General features: G+C 40.4%; 1 protein-coding gene across 4 annotated transcripts in view; it reads right to left on the bottom strand.

Moving 5' to 3' along the window:
* The window catches only part of TTC7A (tetratricopeptide repeat domain 7A), a 171,622-nt gene that overhangs the window by 145,044 nt on the left and 8,569 nt on the right, over nt 1-18,009 (bottom strand). For 2 of the 4 annotated variants that reach the window (XM_017811687.1, XM_017811688.1), the window contains exons 4-5: nt 5,692-5,822; nt 3,428-3,549 (exon numbers count right to left, since the gene is read on the bottom strand). The exons of the other annotated variants lie outside the window; for them this stretch is intronic. In XM_017811687.1, the coding sequence (XP_017667176.1) occupies nt 3,428-3,549; nt 5,692-5,822 (253 nt within the window). The remainder of the gene's footprint in view (nt 1-3,427; nt 3,550-5,691; nt 5,823-18,009) is intronic. 4 annotated transcript variants of the gene reach the window in all.

Raw genomic sequence — 18,009 nt, 5'->3', positions numbered from 1 at the left:
TAGATCCATCCAGCAGACAATAAGACTCACTTCCAAATTACCAGCTACAGTGTCCTGGATAAGGTGCTAGATTGAGATGACTAAAGAGGAGATAAATGTCAAGAAAGCCCACATAAATTCCTCAGAAGAGATGAATAGTCCAGCAGAGACTGTCCTACCTGTCTTTATACACTAGATACTACTGTGAAACTACACATACATGAAGTTACTCTGAAAAGTGTCCTTGCAACAGAAGCCTACAAAATTTCCAAAAGGAATCTAAGCACTCTAGAAAATTGACAGAAGGGAAGAGAAACAACTATGTAAGCTTTCCCTATTAGGCATTTTTGCCAGGGTTTTCCAAAGTAATTTAGGTCCTAACTTGAGAGATCATATGGAAACTCGAGCTCTAATAAATGCTTAATAATAATTTTTCAGAAATTCTTTTTCTTCAAAAGTGTCCCATCCAGAGCTTCCAAAACCAACCACATCCTCTAGAAAGCTCTGACTTTGTCTTGCTTGTGGAACTCCATACATAATTCAGCTGCAATTATGATAGCAGTATACATATCCATTACTTCACATAGGTGAAGCATGCTTAAAAATACTACAAGCATCTTGACCAAAGACCCCATAACAGCAAGAAGCGGTAATACCTGTTCAATACTCTGATAAAAAAAGCAGCAAGAAATTAGCCTAATCTTCACATATGTGCATCAGAAAAAAAACCAAGCAACCAAATTACCAAAACCCAAAACCTAGTGCATATGTTAACATGGAAGACAACTGGCTGCCTCCTACAGTATGACATCCTATATTCTGCATCTAGAGTATCAACACTGCTCACTGGAGGAATAAAAGAAAGCTTTTTTTGGGTTGTAGCAAGGCAAACAACTGCAGGAAATGTGTTTTCAGCAACACAATGTTTTTAAGTTAACACCTTATTAAAAGCATCTGGGACTTGTACAGCTGCAAGACTTTTTGGTCCTTACAGCTGGCAGCTCAACACCTGAAGGGCAGACCAGACCTTTCTTTCTTCCTAGTGGCTTCTTTCCACTGCACACTGCAAGAGAAAAGGGCATCCCTGACCATGCTCCGAGAAGATAATGTCTGTTCCTGCCAGCAGGAACAAAAGCATAACACCACCATTTATATCCCTCAGCTCTTCTACTTGCTGAGACAAGAATAAAGCACTCACCATTCCTTTTGTACACACGTGCCACTGGGGAAGGACATCCCACCTGATAGGACCTACCCCCCAACAGCTTGAGCAGTCATCATCCAAGGCTTATTTCCTACCAGAACATGTTGGAAGCAATAAGGAGGACAAAAGAATTTCTTTGAGCTATTCAATATCGGTTAGAGAAATTTATTATACTCATGAAGCATCCTTAAAAGCTTCTTCCTACTTCCATCCTTTTTTCTTAATATATCCCAGTGCTGCTTATGCCCTCTCGTGGCAGAAACTACACATCAGTATCAGCTGTGGTGGCAAAGACAAGCTGTGGTGTCCCACCGGGCTTTTTATCCCACCGAACCTTCCATCCCTGGCTGGTGCTTCTCACTTGCACTGCAGGAGGTGATGAACACGTGGGATTCCATTCCCATCCCAGCCACAGAAGCTCCATTGCGCTGACTGGGATGCTCTTTCATCAGGAGACAGCTACAGAGAACATTTTGCTGCTATTGCAGCAATTCAATTTATCATCAAAGCCCTGCATAATTCACATCTGTATTTTGCTTCAAAGTGCTTTCCTGTAGGTTTTTTTGAGGGTTGTTTTTGTTCAGGGTTTTTCTGAGGGGGAATTTGTTGGGTTTTTTTAAGGCTATCGTTAAAATAACACGGGAATGGAGCAAGCGGGGCCCACAGTAGTAGCTAAAACATCCCACTAGATATATTGAACTCATCACTGATGAAGACTGAATTTAAAATGTGCTGATTAAAATGAACATGAGTGAGTTTGATATTCAAAAGGTGCCTAGAGGACATCAGTGCCATATGTCCTAAATGAGATTTTATTTTATTACATAGTTAATGAGCTTAATGGCAAGACCTGAGCTTTTTGTCTGCCATGAGAACAACAAAAGGTTAGGAAAGCACATGCTGTGCCACAGTTGGTCAAGCCCCAGCTCACCTGGGAAAACCACATACCTATCCCCTGCTGTCAAGCTGATACTGAGACTATGCTTTATAAGTCCATATTTTCTTTATGCGTAAACTTGTACTTGCCTGACTAAAGGGGTCACCTCACAACATAGAGCTTCGGGTTTTTGTTAGCCTCCAGGTTAAACAAGGCTTACCTGAAGGCACCTCTCATGGATAGCTTAAGGGTACAGCTTCACTGTATGTGCAAGCTTTTAATGAAAGAATGAGAAACAGTGGTTATTCACAGTTGTATTTAAAGTAATTCCTGGAGGATAAAAAAGTAGCAAAAAAACCCTAAACAAGAAGCAACCCTCCTCCAACAGAATCAAAAAATGGTACCAATTTTCTACAGAAGAATTTAAATTGATTTTTGCTGGGATTTTTTTTTCCTTGTTCTCAATCTTTCAATCTTTTCTCATTTTTTGCTTTCTTCTCCATTTCACTCAGCAGGTAAAAAAAGCCAAAATTAAATACTTGCAAAGATAGTTTGCCATAAGAAATTCAGTATCTGATTCCTTAAGAATAAATGGGATATTATGGTGCAAGAACAGGACTAGGAAAGGATGGACTCTCACAACAACACATATGGAAGAGACACTCTCCCACATGACAATTTCTCCATCAGATAACCAGAGCTAATAATGTTTTGAATGCATGGCCCGGTTTAGGGAACAGCATACCCTCAACTGATAGCCTTTGGAAGTGGCAATTTACTATGTCTTTTCTGCTGTTCTTGAGAAGGTTTTTCACAGGTGAAATCCATTGTAAGTTTGCAGATACCAACTCCTCTCGCCCTTCTGAAGTTCACTGGAAGATGTATTTCAGATGCATAATAAATACCACAGAGCAACACTGTTCCTGCACGTATTCTCCACAGTAAAACCATACAGATTTGGGGTATTGATTGGGTCATTTAAGAACTTAAACAACCACACAAATAAATGAAAGAAACTACCTGTAAGACTTCACTGAACTCTAAATCAGGCCCTGTGGCTGCACATTTTAAGAGCACACATCTGTGTAAATTCCACTCTCTCTTTACGGTCTAACTCCCCTCATCTTCACAGGGAGCAAAGGTGAGGCAAGACAAGAAAATTGTTCTACTCCACCCTACCTGTGGATCTGGAGAAAAGAGGCTTAGGACTCTTAAGGGAGGAGAACAGGGAAGGATGCTGAGGGAGCTTCAGGTGAGTCAGCAGCAAAAAAGTCATAACAGAATATATATAAAAAAATAAGCCTACATCTGTTCTGAGACAAAACGTGCAGTATTATCTATTTTTATTAACATCTGCATCCACCTACCCCTTCTTTAAATGAGTCACGTAGGCACTCTGTAGAGCTGCTTCCAGAAAGTAGGAAAGTTCAAACTCGGAGTAAGTCATGTTGCTGCCCTTCATACTTCTTGAATGTGTGTTGTTTAAGGTCTGTGAGGGGAGGAAAGAAACATCTGGGATTACAGACAACTGTTTGAACTAGTCAGGTCCTCATGAACCAGTGACATCTACAACAATAAAACATTAGCTTCTGCCATCAGATTCCTTTCAGATTACTTGAAAACTTTCCTCCATTAAATATTCAAAAACCTTTCAAAGTCAATTTTAAAATAAACTACACAATGACTTCCATGATATATTCTGCATGTGATAAGAGTTTTGAAACACCATCACTTATTACTTTCCAACCTTTAATAAAGTAAGTACAAAGCCACACATTAACACCAACAGCTTCAGAAGTACTACTCAAACTACAGAGATCCAGCATCTTGCCCAGAAATATTAACGCAATGTTTGAGTAGGTATATCTAGTTTTATGTAACATAAATATTTGTAAAGAGTTAGTAAGCCATCAGGAGTACTGATGGAAGAATCTTACCCTTTCCTGTTTCTCCTATCAAATCCTTCTTGCTTTTGCTTCCTTACTAGTAACAAGCAGCTTTCATTGCTTAAAGTTGCCCTGCGTGAACTCTCCAAAGCAGGGTTTTACATCTAGGACTAGAGAAGGACTATGAACTTTTACATCTATCAGTACTCCTGCACCCTTGTCTCCATGTCTAGAAGACAATCACATGAAAGGAGACTGTAGTGACGTTGGGGTTGGTCTCCTCCCAGGTAACAAGTGACAGGATAAGAGGAAATGGCCTCGAGTTGTGCCAGAGGAGGTTTAGACTGGATATTAGGATAAATTTCTTCATTGAAAGGGTGGTTAGACATTGGAACAGGCTTTCCAGGGAACTGGTGGAATCACCACCCCTGGATGTGTTCAAAAGGCATATGGTCATGACACCTAGGGACATGGTTTAGAGGTGAACCATGGCAGTGTTAGGTTAATCACAAACCTTGGTAATCTCAGAGGTCTTTTCCAACCTTACTGATTCTATGACTCTAAGTGAATGAATTACGGTTCAAACGGTTTCACTTCTTTGCAGAACCAAGCTGTCAGTAAAAAAATTTAGTGTCCCGTACTGGCAAGAACTCATCCTTCCAACAATGGAAGGACGTTACTTAATTTGAAATAAAAAAGCTATTCATTTTTTTCCTGCAAAGAAACAAGACTAGACAATTTGATAGCTGGCTTTTTAAATGAACTTTTATACATGCACTAAGCTCATTTTTTCTTGTTTCAATGCAGTTAAAAACAAAACCTGAAAAAGAAACACACCTTTGCTACTGAGAAGAGCAGAAATATCTGGTCAGAAGGCCAAAGGCCTTAAGTTAGAGAACAGATAACATGCATTGCTCTCAATACAGCTGATGTCAAGCATAACATGTGGCAAAGGAACAGCACGGAAGCATATGATATGTCCTGTAAAATCAGCTTGGCAAAGCTGCAGAGTCAGAGACCTCTAAGCATGTACCCGGCAAATCAGCGGCTCATGTTACCTGCACGGCTCAGTGGAGGGTTCACAGTACTCATCTTGCTCAGCACCCCAGCCAACCACTGACCAAGCAGTTACTTGCTACTAATCATAGAATCATAGAATGGCTTGGGACGGAGGGGACCTTAAAGATCACCTAACTCCAACCCCCTGCCACAAGCAGTGACACCTTCCACTAAATCAGGTTGATCAGAGGCCCAACCAGCCCAGCCTTGAACACTTCCAGGGATGGAAGATGTAGGTTCTAAATGATCTAGATTCCTCCTGGTTCACTTGAAGAAGGTGTAGCACCAGCAATTAAACTGCTATGGCTGACCCAAAAAGGTTTCTTTCAGCTTGTTAGGGATCTCTATATCCACTACTCTATATCATTTATACAGCAGGTAAATGATACACATTGATGCCAGCACTTGTCATTCAAGTTTGCAGTCCCTCCTTAGTACAAGCTAAACCTGAGATACAACCTGAGCATATCTGAAGCATTTGGTGTTTTACCACAGGTAAACCAGCTAAACTGCTGTTCTGGAGCTGATTTTACCGAGACATCTCACTCCTTACAGCTTGTTCTCATACTGTCTATGATCACTGCCTACCACATGACATTTCCCCATTATTTTTTCATTTTTGCTGTCAAACCCCTGAAAATTCCACCCAGGCCACCAGGCAACACCCTAAGCACATTTCTTCTTACCTTCTCAAGCTCCTGCAAGTACACCTGGGCAATGACACACGCTCTCTCAAAACAAGCCATGACTTCCTCCTCCCTTTCACACAGTCGAGCACGTGAGGCAATTGAGTTGGTTGAGCGCTCCAGTGACATACCTGCAAAATGTCAACACCTTCTTTAACTGAAGCCAACCAACAGCAGTATGGCCATATTATTCTTAATTTACCAGCTGACAGGAAGGTTTTTCCATATGTGGGTTTCCCTCTCATTCTGATGACTTTCAGGACAACACCCCCAAGGAAAATACAATTCCTACACATGCAGGGCATCTTTATCATGCTGCTCAAACACACAGTGCCACTGCACACTCCTACAGTGCCTTTCAAACACTTTATGAAGAGAGGACATACAGTCCCTCTGGTAGGAATAAGCAAAGAGAGAAACTAAGGCCTATATTTCCAAAGACAGCTACAGATTTTGGGTGCTTCTATTCAGTGAAACCCTGGCACTGAATCTGATAATTTCTAGGCATCTGCTACTTCAAGTGAAGCTTTCAATAAGGAGCAGTTTTGAGAGGGAGGGGGGAAAAAAACAACAAAAAACCAACTGGAAAATGATACTGAAACAAAGCTGGGAAATCTGAGGCCTCTCTTGGAAAATCTGAGCACACGCAATCTGCTCATGGACACGCAGCAAGCTCTTGGCAAGGCACAAGAGACTCTTAACCACAAGATCACCCTCTTTTCCAAAGAAAGGAAAAAACCCTGGGTTCTGTACTACTAAAACTCTTTCTTGTGTCATGATCCAACACGATTGACAACAAAGAGTATGTGTTCCTGACACAGACCCACAGAGGTGATAAAAGAAGAAGAGAGTTCAGCTGTCCAGACAGCCTTTCCAAGGAATCTGTTTCGACCGCTACAGCACGTGGCAAAGGATTCTGCCCCACATGAGGAGCCACCATGCATACCTGGAGCCACACTTGCCTGGGTTCCTGCAGTCCCAGGAGGCACAGCACCTCAGCACTGCTCATTTCAGGAGTCTTGGCAACAAACTGCTGTGAGGCAGGAACAGGCAGCCAGGTTTACAGTACAGGCACTCATGTTGGAGGAGCCTGACGTTCCTAGGCAGTCTTAGCTTTATTTACTTCTAATGTTCAACATTTGTTTTGTCCCCTTGGTTACTCTGCTAGGAGTTTCCCTATCTCATGTCTTACATTTGAGCCAGACATGAGCAGTCAGTTCAGTGGGCTGGGAAGAGAAGATGCCTCACTGCTTCAAGCTCGGGAGGTGGCTCCCCACTCCTGCCTTCTCCCAAGTCAGATGCGCACACCACGTTCCCTCAAAAACCTCTATCTTGGTGGAACATGTTAGTACCATCGACCTCTGAAAATCTGGACCAGAGCAGAGCAGGAGGACTGGATTTACTTCAAAATGACAGTGTGTGTGGGACAGGGTTGACAATCCTTTTGCTGCTTTTAACTAATGCCAGTTCTGTGTTCTCTCCTTTCTTGTGACGTACACCTTGGACATCACCCAGATATAACAGATTTCGTCCCAAGTCCATCTATGAAGTCTCTGCCTTTATATCGTGGGTTGTTTTCCTATTATTTCAATGCTTCTATCTTCCAACCCTGTCGCTATGCAATAAATGAAGGGGAAAAGAGGACATTAACTCTCTCTATAGAAAAAAACAAACCACAAGTATCCAGTGCTACAGCTAGAACAAATAGCCTACAAATATTCTTCTTAGATCTGCCTCAGTTTTATCCACCTCTAAATTTGTAGTCATTCCCCTTAACTGAAAATAAATTTTAACAAGTGTGCATTTCAGAGCCACCATCCCCTTAAGTGCAAAGTGAGGCTCAGGGCCCTGAAGACAAATCCAGTATAATCCACTGATATTCATACACATGCAGCATTTAATCAAACTGCAAGAGCCATCCTAGCACAGTCGGTATGGGGGTGTTTATCGTGGGAGATGTCACACAGAGAGAACAGATAAAAAGCCATTTACATACATGGTACAGCCCACTGCAAGGAGTTACTATCTCTAAGCTCTGACACAGGGGAGGAAAGCAAGCAGCCTTTGCCAGCATCAAGTACTGACAACAAACATGCCCATCCATGCAGTCAGAAAAACAAAGCTGGGGCTAATCAGAGACAGGGGAACAAACATCTCTAAATGGGTTCTTGCCACAGTAAGCATACAGCAATATACAGTGTATTAAAGCAGATACTATGCTGCACAACCACGTAAAGGGCAAGAAGGAAATATGACCCACATGATGTGGCATTAGTCATGGTTCTTTCTGCTAATACCATATGCAAGTATAAAATACTCTACAGAATGTGAACAGGACTATTCTTCCCTACCACAGAAATGCAATGAAAAGAAAAATTAAAGCAAGCAGACAGCAAATCCAGCACACAAGGGGAAAAAACATAAGAAAAACAACATAAGTTCCCTATCCTTGCAGCCACCAATTCAGTTCTCACAATACAAAGCCTCAACAATTACAGATTTGCTTGGGTGTAGCTGGATAAGACTGTTGACAAGCCCTCCAGTGCCGAGAGCACAAATTCCACTAACTCTTCTCCATCCCCCTGATAACTGGGGAATATCAGCACAGAAAAAATTTTGCAGCACAACACACATTTTAAATTCAACTCAGTTTCCAAAAAGTGTCAGAAAGCCATGAAAGCCATGAAACCATGGCTTGAAACCAAGCATGAAAGCCATGCATGCTACCTCCACACTAGATTTAGCAAGAAAAGTGGAGCTATTGCTAAGACAGAATTAGTTTCCAAGTACAGCATAAAGCCATATGCTTTCTTGGTAGCTGGTAAAGGTACTTGGGTATTTTTCACAACCAGTTGTGGTAAGAGAAAACCAGCTTAAAACTTAGCTATGCTAAGATTTTTTTCATATGAATGAGGTGCCCAAATTTAAATATATATTACCTACATACCCTAGTAATTTTTTATATAGTGGAGACACAGATTTCTAATAGCGTATGGCCCAAGCCCAAGATTTCAAAAGACACATGTTCCCAGATGATCCTTTAAAAGAACAAACTACCCACTTCAGAAGCAGTAACTTTCTATGTATAGAAACACTGTTTTTTTTTCCTGCATAAAGATAAGGTTTTCATTCACCTCCTCTAGTTCTCCCAAAGATTCATCTCTGGCTCTTCACCTTTCTGTAATCTTTGCCCCTTCTTCTCTGCTCCCAAATTTAAGCCAGATTTATGTCAGAAAGAAACCCAAATCCATAGGGTTTGTAAGACCTATCACTGAACTAATTTATTCCTAGAGCTGAAATGCCCTGCTCTCATTTACAGAAATCTGGAAGGGGAAATTTTATGAAGGCTTATTTCCACATTAATCTCACTCAGTCCTTGCCATGGGAAGACATCGTATCATGTAGCTCCAATGCTCTGAACTGATGTTATTTATTACCAGAACTAGAATATCCATGTGCACATGGGTACGTGGTATCTGATTCTCAGCAACACAAATGAGACGAAAATTCATACTGGAAGGAATCCCAGAAAGTTCATGGTCTGACTTTCTGCTCAAAGAAGGGCCAGCTCAGGGCCAGCTCAGAGTGTTACCCAGCCTGGTCTTGAAAGCCTCAGTGTATACATGGAGACTGCACAATGACTAGGGAGAAGAGGAGGCTAAGGTGGCTTTATTTTCCTCTGGTTCATAAACCAGTTCACCAAATACCAGCATTCCTCCTTCCAAATAGAAGGAATATACCAATTCTCTCACAGCTTCTTTTAATATTCCTTTTTACATGGACTTCGAGCCTCCGGTATTTGGATGAATTTAAACAACTGGGGAATGGTAGGTTCATAGGTGTAAGAATTTCGGGTCAGCAGCAGAGCACAATTTTCATCAACAGTCATGTAGCTGCGAAAACCCCATAGCCAAGGAGCATGAGAGCTCCCTGGCAATCTAAAGAAGGGATCAAAGAAACACAACAGCACAAGGAGCATGAAGCCAACCTCCTGTGCTGTGTCCCAGTGCTACACTCGTGTTGAACACATCTATGGCAACCTGAAACAAAAGATAGCTTAGGATACAACTTACAGCCCTGCCAACAGCACCAGCCCCAGTCTGCAGAGCAAGGTTACAGCATCTAAACTCCTGTGCCACACAGACAGGCCAGCCTGGCCAGAAGCCAGCACGATGCTAAGTGCATGCAATAGTTTCACTCTAGCTACAGGAAGGTTAAGTCATTTGTCTTGAGGTAAGCCATGCGTGAACATGCTGCATGGTAACTGCTGCAAGGAGACTGGTTGTGTGCACGTTCTCACTGACAAACGCCGGGTCATTCTGGGTCACTGTTCCCAGGCAGAGGGTGCACTTCATTTCTGGCATGTGGCCTTCAGAAGTGTCGCTCCAGGAAATCAATTAGCATTGAAACAAGACTATTTTTAAGACTAGCTCTTCAAATATATACACATGCATGCTGACTAATCAAAGTCCAGCAGAATGCTAAACACTTTTCAAAGCCAGAATTCAAAAGCACAACCAAACTATTCTAGAGATGGTATTACAACAAGCCTGCCCCACCAGCTAAGGTTTGAACTTCAGAGCGCAGCCCTCAACCAAGCTACTTCATTATGGTGCCTTGGAAAACAAAATAGCCTGGACCTCAGTAAGCCAAAGCAGCAGTCAAGACTAGGTTGACATAGGCAAGACCAATACACTATTTCTGCCACAATTCACAGTAGTTTAAATAGTTCACAACCTGGTCTTGACACTCATCTCCCCAGCAATCAAGCTATGATTTTTTCAGCAGGGCTTATTTGCAATGCAAACAGAAGAAGATAGGGAAGAAAGGCCTAGAAGCCCTTAGTTTTGAACACATTCATTCATACAGTACCCCATGAAAGGTGGGGAGGAAAGGAGAAGTTTTATTTTTCAAGAAAGCTGTACCTGCTTCTTTCACTGCTTCTTCCTATTATATAGGATTATTGCATATTCCCAGCAATCTGTTATAATCTTGAGGTACTTTTTATGTAAAAGTCTCAAAGGTAGAAAGGCAGAAAATTCCAGTAACCCTAATAAAATTATCTGAAGACCTTTCTGCCCGTTAGCTGGGAATGAAGCTGAAAATGTCAGTAACCTGTGCATAGCTGCTCAGTTGCATCAATGCAGAACTCAAGACCCCTACTCCCAGCCTCCCTGCTACCTGCAATAAACCAACGCTAACAATGTTACTCTAATTATTTTCCAGTTAAGAACTCTATCTGGTTAGACTTGTAATTACAGCTAAAGCTGATTGCTAAAACTAGGACAGCGTTTTGATGGAGTGGCTGTGAAGCCAAAAGGCAGCAAGCACTCCCCTGACATGCAACCTTAGTCACCTACCCTTGATCAATGCCACATAGGCTCTGCATCACACTTATGCATAGCAGAAATCAGCAGTCTTAATCCACAGACACTCATTTTTTGGAGCATATTCAGACTTGCTGCCTATCAGCTAGCTGCTCTTAAGCTTCACGGCATGTCTTTAAACCTTAGCTTTAACCTGTAATATACTGGTCTCCAAACGTCTTTGATCATATACCCTATAAGGAAAAAAAATATTGAGCACATACACCCAACGTGCTACATATATAGTTATATACACACAGTTATATTTATGTGTTTATTTTTTAAACAATACCTGCTAGGTAACATGCTACTGACAACCACATGTCATCACTGAAAAGGCCTGCAAATTCAGAACACTTGACCTTTTGCAAAAGCAAAAAGGCATAATTCGCCTTGAAGTTTGACAACTATTTAAACCGTTTGCCATGAAACAACCACTGAGCTTTGGTGTGGTGCAAAAGATTTTCATGGTCACTCCCCATCTCATTACAAATTATTGTAAAAATTCTATTTTAAAGTCTTGTATTTACAAAGGTAATCCCATTGATGATATCCTATAGCACTTCGTGCACTTCTGGGTCCCTCTGTGCTGTCAAGTAGTTCTCAGTGTATTTCAGTATTGGATCAGAATCTGGCAAACTCCTTAAGCTGAGACATGTTAGAAACATTTGTACTTCCATGCAACTGTATACCAAGTGTCTCACGCTGTGCAATTTCTTCTAATACCTGTTTTTTCAAGTCTTTGGCAATGTCTTCTGCGAGTCTTTCAAAGGAATGCATTTTAGTTTGCTGCCATATTGCTTTTTGTGTATTATTTCAGCTGTTTTTCCACAGCAGGAAGAACAAGTGTTTTCCCCAATGGTATGTGGGTTTTCATATTCTGCTTTCGCATAAGAAATCTCAAAAGAGGCTTCTAAAAATTTAAGTTTAATGAATTTTTTAGAAGTACTGAATTGAGTACAATTGGACTTCAAACATCATTGATTGCATCCAATTAGACTGTCATTGTTTTTACCTGATCGAAGAGCTCATGATAAGAGTAGTGTAGGCTCTGCCATCTTCTTACTGTTCACTTGTGCTCCTATTACTAGTATTACCTGAAATCCACAGTTTCTTTGAGGGAATTTTTAAGTGACTTGTCTATTTCATAAGGGTTAGTTTAATTAAAACTAAACAATATAATACATAAATCCACTTAACTAGGCCCAGGTGAACTGCAATACACTGGAAGCGAACGAACAAGTGAGGATGCCCTTGTGAGCCCCTCTGCACTGTGGAACACCCTTCTCTTTTGCAAGATATTTTCATAGGACCTACATGACATGGGAACCTCTGATGTGCAGACTGTGAGAGGGCGCCACTGGCAATACAATATATTAATAAAGCTTAATTTCAATGTGTTGGGGTTTTTTTTTGGTGGTGGTGGTGGGGTTTTGTTTGTTTTAAGAAAAAATAATAGATACAGTATTTTTCTCCTGCACCTCAGTGGATCATCATGCTCACCCACTGGGTCACACACAACCCACTTTGGGGATCACTACTATAAAATATTAATTGCTCTGGTACAAGAGGCCACCTCTGTTCCATGACATGAAGATACATCTGCTAGAGCAATGCTCTAAGGCACAGCAAACACAGCAATCTCTTACAGTCCCATATCTGAAGACTTGGTCAACACCATACAAATCTATAAACTTTCAGGGTATGTTGCAAAAGTTACGCTTTTTTTCCCTGGTCTAAATACAACAGGAAGAAGCGGAAGAGGAAAAATGAAAAGTGGAAGAGGCACAAGGGAGTCAGATGGTGCTGATGACCAAGTATTGGAATTCATTCAGCTTGAGCTTATCTGCATCACACTCAGGCAGCATCACCAGTAAGAAAGTTCTCTTCCAGCTGCAGCCAGAGCCACTGAGTCAGACTATCCCTCAAATCCTGCATTCCATTTTGGGTCCCTGTGTGTTCACTTTAGTGGTGAACTCAGAAGTGCTGGGTTAATGATTGGACTCTATGATCTTAGAGGTCTTTTCCAACCTAAATGATTCTATGATTATATGTGTATTTTGGGAGCAGGAGGGAGAAAAAAGAAGGGTAATTCTTATTTTACTATGCTGATTCATATCAAGCACTCAGGTCAACTCTACTTAAAGTTATTAGAACTGACAGAGCCTGTGAGGACTAACAGGCTTGTTGCCCTGTCTCTTTAAAAGATGGTCAGAGACATCTGAAGCTTACTCCAGGGCAAACCAGCACATAGAGCTTTCCCATAGCCACTGGACACATACCATGCTACACAACACAGCCCCAGCATGACAATGGCATCATAGCCATCTAAAAGCTTAGGCTATCTGAGAGTACATTTGTATTTGTTTTCTTCTAGTGAAAGTAAGAGTATAGCATGTTGCCTCATGTAACCTTATAAACACTGTGCATTCCTTGTACCATTTCCTCAGAAAACCATGCGCAAATAGTCTTGTACCTCCTGGTGCCACTAACCCCCCAGTTTCAGAGAACCAAACTGTAGTGCAGAAGGTGGAGAAGGTTTTATGCATTGTGTGCAACCAGCACCTGCAACTCTGTGGAGAATAACAAAACTTTACCATCACGGAAACCAAATCACATTAACAAAAGTAATCAGATGTTATTTCCTTTTTCCACTTTCCAAATTTCAGTAATCTGCAGTTAGCTGCCTGCATTTAACTCTCCTCAGAAGTCGAAAGTCACACCCATGCTGCATTTGTGCATAGCTGATTGTGCTAAACAAACTACTTCCAAAAAAGTGAAATATCTGATCCAACAGCAGAGAAGAGCTCAGGGAGCGTAATACGAAAGTCTAAGAGCACCAAGAACATCAAGGCTGGGCTTGGCAACTCTTTCACATACAAGCTGGAAAGCAGTGGCACCAAGGTATACAATTCACCAAATGCAACACTTTCAAGGTCATCACTGTCACAACTGAAGAGCAACTCCAAACTCTTACCCTCCTATTGTGAAACCCCAAATAAGACATGCTGATACCAGGCCCTTTTATCAAGACATCAATATCTACAAAGTGGGGATTTTGCCTATCAGACAGCTACTCTGATGCCAACATGAATTAACAGCATGCTTCCTGTCTCACTGTCAGAACTGTGAAAACTAGCACTTTGAAGTGCATACCAGGTATAGAACAAAGCCTCTCTCTCTCTGATGTGGATTAACATTTAAAAGATGCAACTTTTGCAAAGCAAAACTGAAAACAAGTTTTGCCAACAAAATGTCTTACCCTGAGTTACTCACATTTTAATGTCCTATTGAATCGCACATCCTTTTGGCTGGGACTCAATTTTTCTAATGGCCAGGAAAGAAAATTGATTTTATTTTTTAGGCTCTGTTTAAAGGAAACCATCTCCCCATAGATCTTCAGTGTTCAGAGAGCTGATTCTTAACCCTTTGTTGTCATCAGAAGATACCAACAAAAGAATTTGTGCCCTGCCCTGCCCGACCCTTTAAAAAAAACCCCAAAGCACAAAACAAAAAAACCAAACCAAAATAATTTTTTTTCTTCCGCTTAGTGACCCACTTAGTGTCCCACTAAGTTCTACTCAGTCACAGCAGCAGCTGAAATTACTGACGGAAGTCACCTCACCAAGTAGCTGCCAGTAGAGGAAACAGCAGTTAACCAACAGAGACTAGTGCAAGCCAATGTAACATCTCAAAAGCAGTATACAGCTTAACACAGTTGCATACTGGCAAGTGTTGATCACCCTCATGAAGCCCACTATCACTGAAGAGCTATATATTTGTATGAAAAGAGTGAAATCAAAGTTTTAGATAACTTTTCCTTCAACTATCACCCAATCCTATGTTTTTATCATCTTAACTTCATGCCCCATATAATTCTGGTTCTTCACAATCAACAAGCTTTTCTAAAGACTATGAAGAACACTGGTGTTGTCTTTAGGAAAGTGTTAGCTGCCCTTCTCAACACTGCAATGAATTCAAGCACCTCAGCCAGCACTGGTGGGCAGGTTCCAGACAGTAGTGACTTGGGACTCCTAGGAAGTTAGAACATGTTAAGATAACAACCCTTCTGGTTTAAACAAGTTTATCAGGGTAGAGAAGATTTAGACTTTCAAGTAAAAGCCTAAAGTATACATGCCATAATGTCAAGAGTGCCTAAACAACATCATACTTGACACTGAAACTAATGGGGAGAGACAGGGAGAGAATTCAGGCTCTTGGGATTTTTTCCCCTGCACCTTACAACCTACTGCCCATTTCTGCTGCAAGGGTACATTACAGCACACTGCCCTCAGGTCAGTCAGTAACAGCAATGCAGGCAGGATGAAAACTCAGCTTCTAAGGAGGGTGGGGGTGGTGCATCAGTTGTACTGGAAGGAGAGAAGGAAGTTCTGGGTTCCCTCTTTTTTTACCACTAGCAGATATGAGTATTTTCCTTGTAGTTATGTGGCTCCTAAACTATAATACAGAAATGAACCATCTTTATCTTGACTTGTGCAATTACAACCTGCTTTTACTTTTTTTACTTTTCCCCATTTGTGCCCAGAGAGAACATAAAGCAAATTACTTACTTGAACATGTAAAAAATGTCATCAACCTTCCATTAATCCATTTTCTACACTTGTCTCAGTTGACAAGACAAGGTATGTCTTATGTTTTTACACAGTAAGATACACACACACCATCTCTATCTAGGTATTACAGTAAAGTTTTTCTTAAAGAAGTTCAAGAACTCTTAAAAATGAGCCTGCAGTAAAGATTCCAAGTACAAAAAGTACGTATAACCACTGGGAGGGGATTTTTTGGCATACAAAAAGCAGAACAGTATTCCAAACACTTTTCTGGAAAAAGGAGAAGACATCTTGAAAATCGTTATGCCATCTGAAACAAGAAGCAGGCTCAGAAAGAGCACGTACAGCCCGTTAAGAGGCTAAGAGGTTTATAATACATGGCCTGAATTAAAAATGCTTCCTGCATTAAAGGAAGTTAAAAGTGTAAATTCACTTTCAAAAGAAGATTATGAAATAAATCATGACCCTGCAAAACTACACAATGTTTCTAAACTCAGTTTATCTGCACTTGAAATTGTTCAAACTGCTGGCACTCAGAATCATTGCACAGTCTGTATTCCAGAACACTCCACAGTTTATTACCATCTCACTTATCAAAAACTAAGTGGACAAAAGTCTCATCCCAGAGAAGCTAACTGGAAACTCTAATTAAAAGTAAGGCTGCTTAAGTTAAGCCGATAACACACAATAACTTATTAACATTATTTGAATGGAATATATCCTTGCACTATGGGATTGGTAGCATTTAGTAAAAAAACTGAACTGGAAAAGTTAGTGGCTTAGGATCTGAAATAAAGACTATTTCAGTACTTCATCAAACTCTTAAAATAGAGGTGCTCTCTTCCAGAGACGAAAAAAATAAAAGAAGGAAAAAACCCCCACCTACTTTTCTCCCTTTCAGTTTTTTCCACTAATTTAGTTCAATGAGCCAACACAGCTTTGACTAAATAAAACCAAATAGGAAAGCTTTTTTTTTCACATTTTAATCTACAAATTAAAAAAAATGCACACATGACAAGAAATCTATCAGCTTTAATGCTTATCAGAAAGACTAAGTTAATAAAATTCATTTGTTAAACTGAGAAGACTTAATCAAATTCTTTAGTGAGGAGGGAAAAGTAGATTTATCAGAACACAGCTTTGCAATAACTGTACATTTTATTCTAATTTCCAAACAAATGCAGCTGAATAAAAATCTCACCTAGGAAATTCATCATCATGTAGAAAACCATATTAGAAAAATGAATGACACACAAGCATATGTCAAAATTAAAGACTCCAATGAAATGTATGAACAAGTGCGTGATACATCCTCTGATTAGCCAGAATGAACAACTTTAATATCAAACTTATACTTACTGAATACAAAACTACTGTTTTAACAGTAGTGCAAGCCAACGAAATAAGAAACTAATTAAGCAGCGCAATCACAAAAGAAGTTTAAAATAGATTATTCAAATTTTGAGGCTTCAGCTGATCAATTTAAAACCATGATTAAAACCAAGCAAGTAGTTTTCAAACCACCTGACTAAAATGTCAGGTTTTCTGTTTATTGTCTCTGCGTGATATCACCATTTTCCTTCCAGAACACCACCTTAACCTCCAAACAACCATTTCCAGTACTACAAACCCAAGACAAAGATTTCATATGGGGAGAAAGCAGAATAATATACTTCCAAGCATACCAACCTCATTGTCACTGAAGTTTTAAAAGATACAATCACAAAAGAAACAGGAACACATGTAAGCTCAGCAATTTGTCCTAAAAATGAACAAACACAAAATAATCCATAACAAGTTGGACTGAACTCAGAACCCTGGAAGCATGTTCCAGTCTGTTTATTATTCTCAAGCTCAGGAAAAACCTTCACGTGGTCGACTGAGGGTTTTGCATTCAGCAATACCACTCACAGCTCTTAGGAGAGCTCTAAGACCAGTAACTCAATCCAGCACAGTTTGTCGTCTCATGATGTTATGGTTTTTTGTCACACCACAGATCTTAAACCCCTTAAAATGACAAAAATGGGTCCAAGAACAAAATATATATAACTCCAAGCCACTGCACTAACGCAGTCTCATTTCCTCATACATATGACTTGTGGTTGGGGTTGTTATAATAAAACACAGACTATGATCAAGGCTTCTTACAGATGCAGTATGACCTCATTCTCTTCCATACGCATTTTTCTAAGATCTAAAACAACCAAGCTCACACTGCAGCCTTTTGATACAAAGGATATCTTTTCTAAAGTTAAAAAAACCCAAACCAAACCAAAAAACAAACAAACAAACAAACCACCAAACAAAAACCAAAACAAATCACCAAAAACTTTTAGAAACAAATTTACAAGGGATTCATCTCCAATTAGTCCACAGCCACT

Source organism: Lepidothrix coronata, unplaced genomic scaffold, assembly GCF_001604755.1.
Source record: "Lepidothrix coronata isolate B3197 unplaced genomic scaffold, Lepidothrix_coronata-1.0 Scaffold33, whole genome shotgun sequence".
NCBI classification, from domain to species: Eukaryota; Metazoa; Chordata; class Aves; order Passeriformes; family Pipridae; genus Lepidothrix; species Lepidothrix coronata.
Note: the sequence above shows the minus strand (reverse complement) of the source record. Positions and strands in the feature narration are given on the sequence as shown.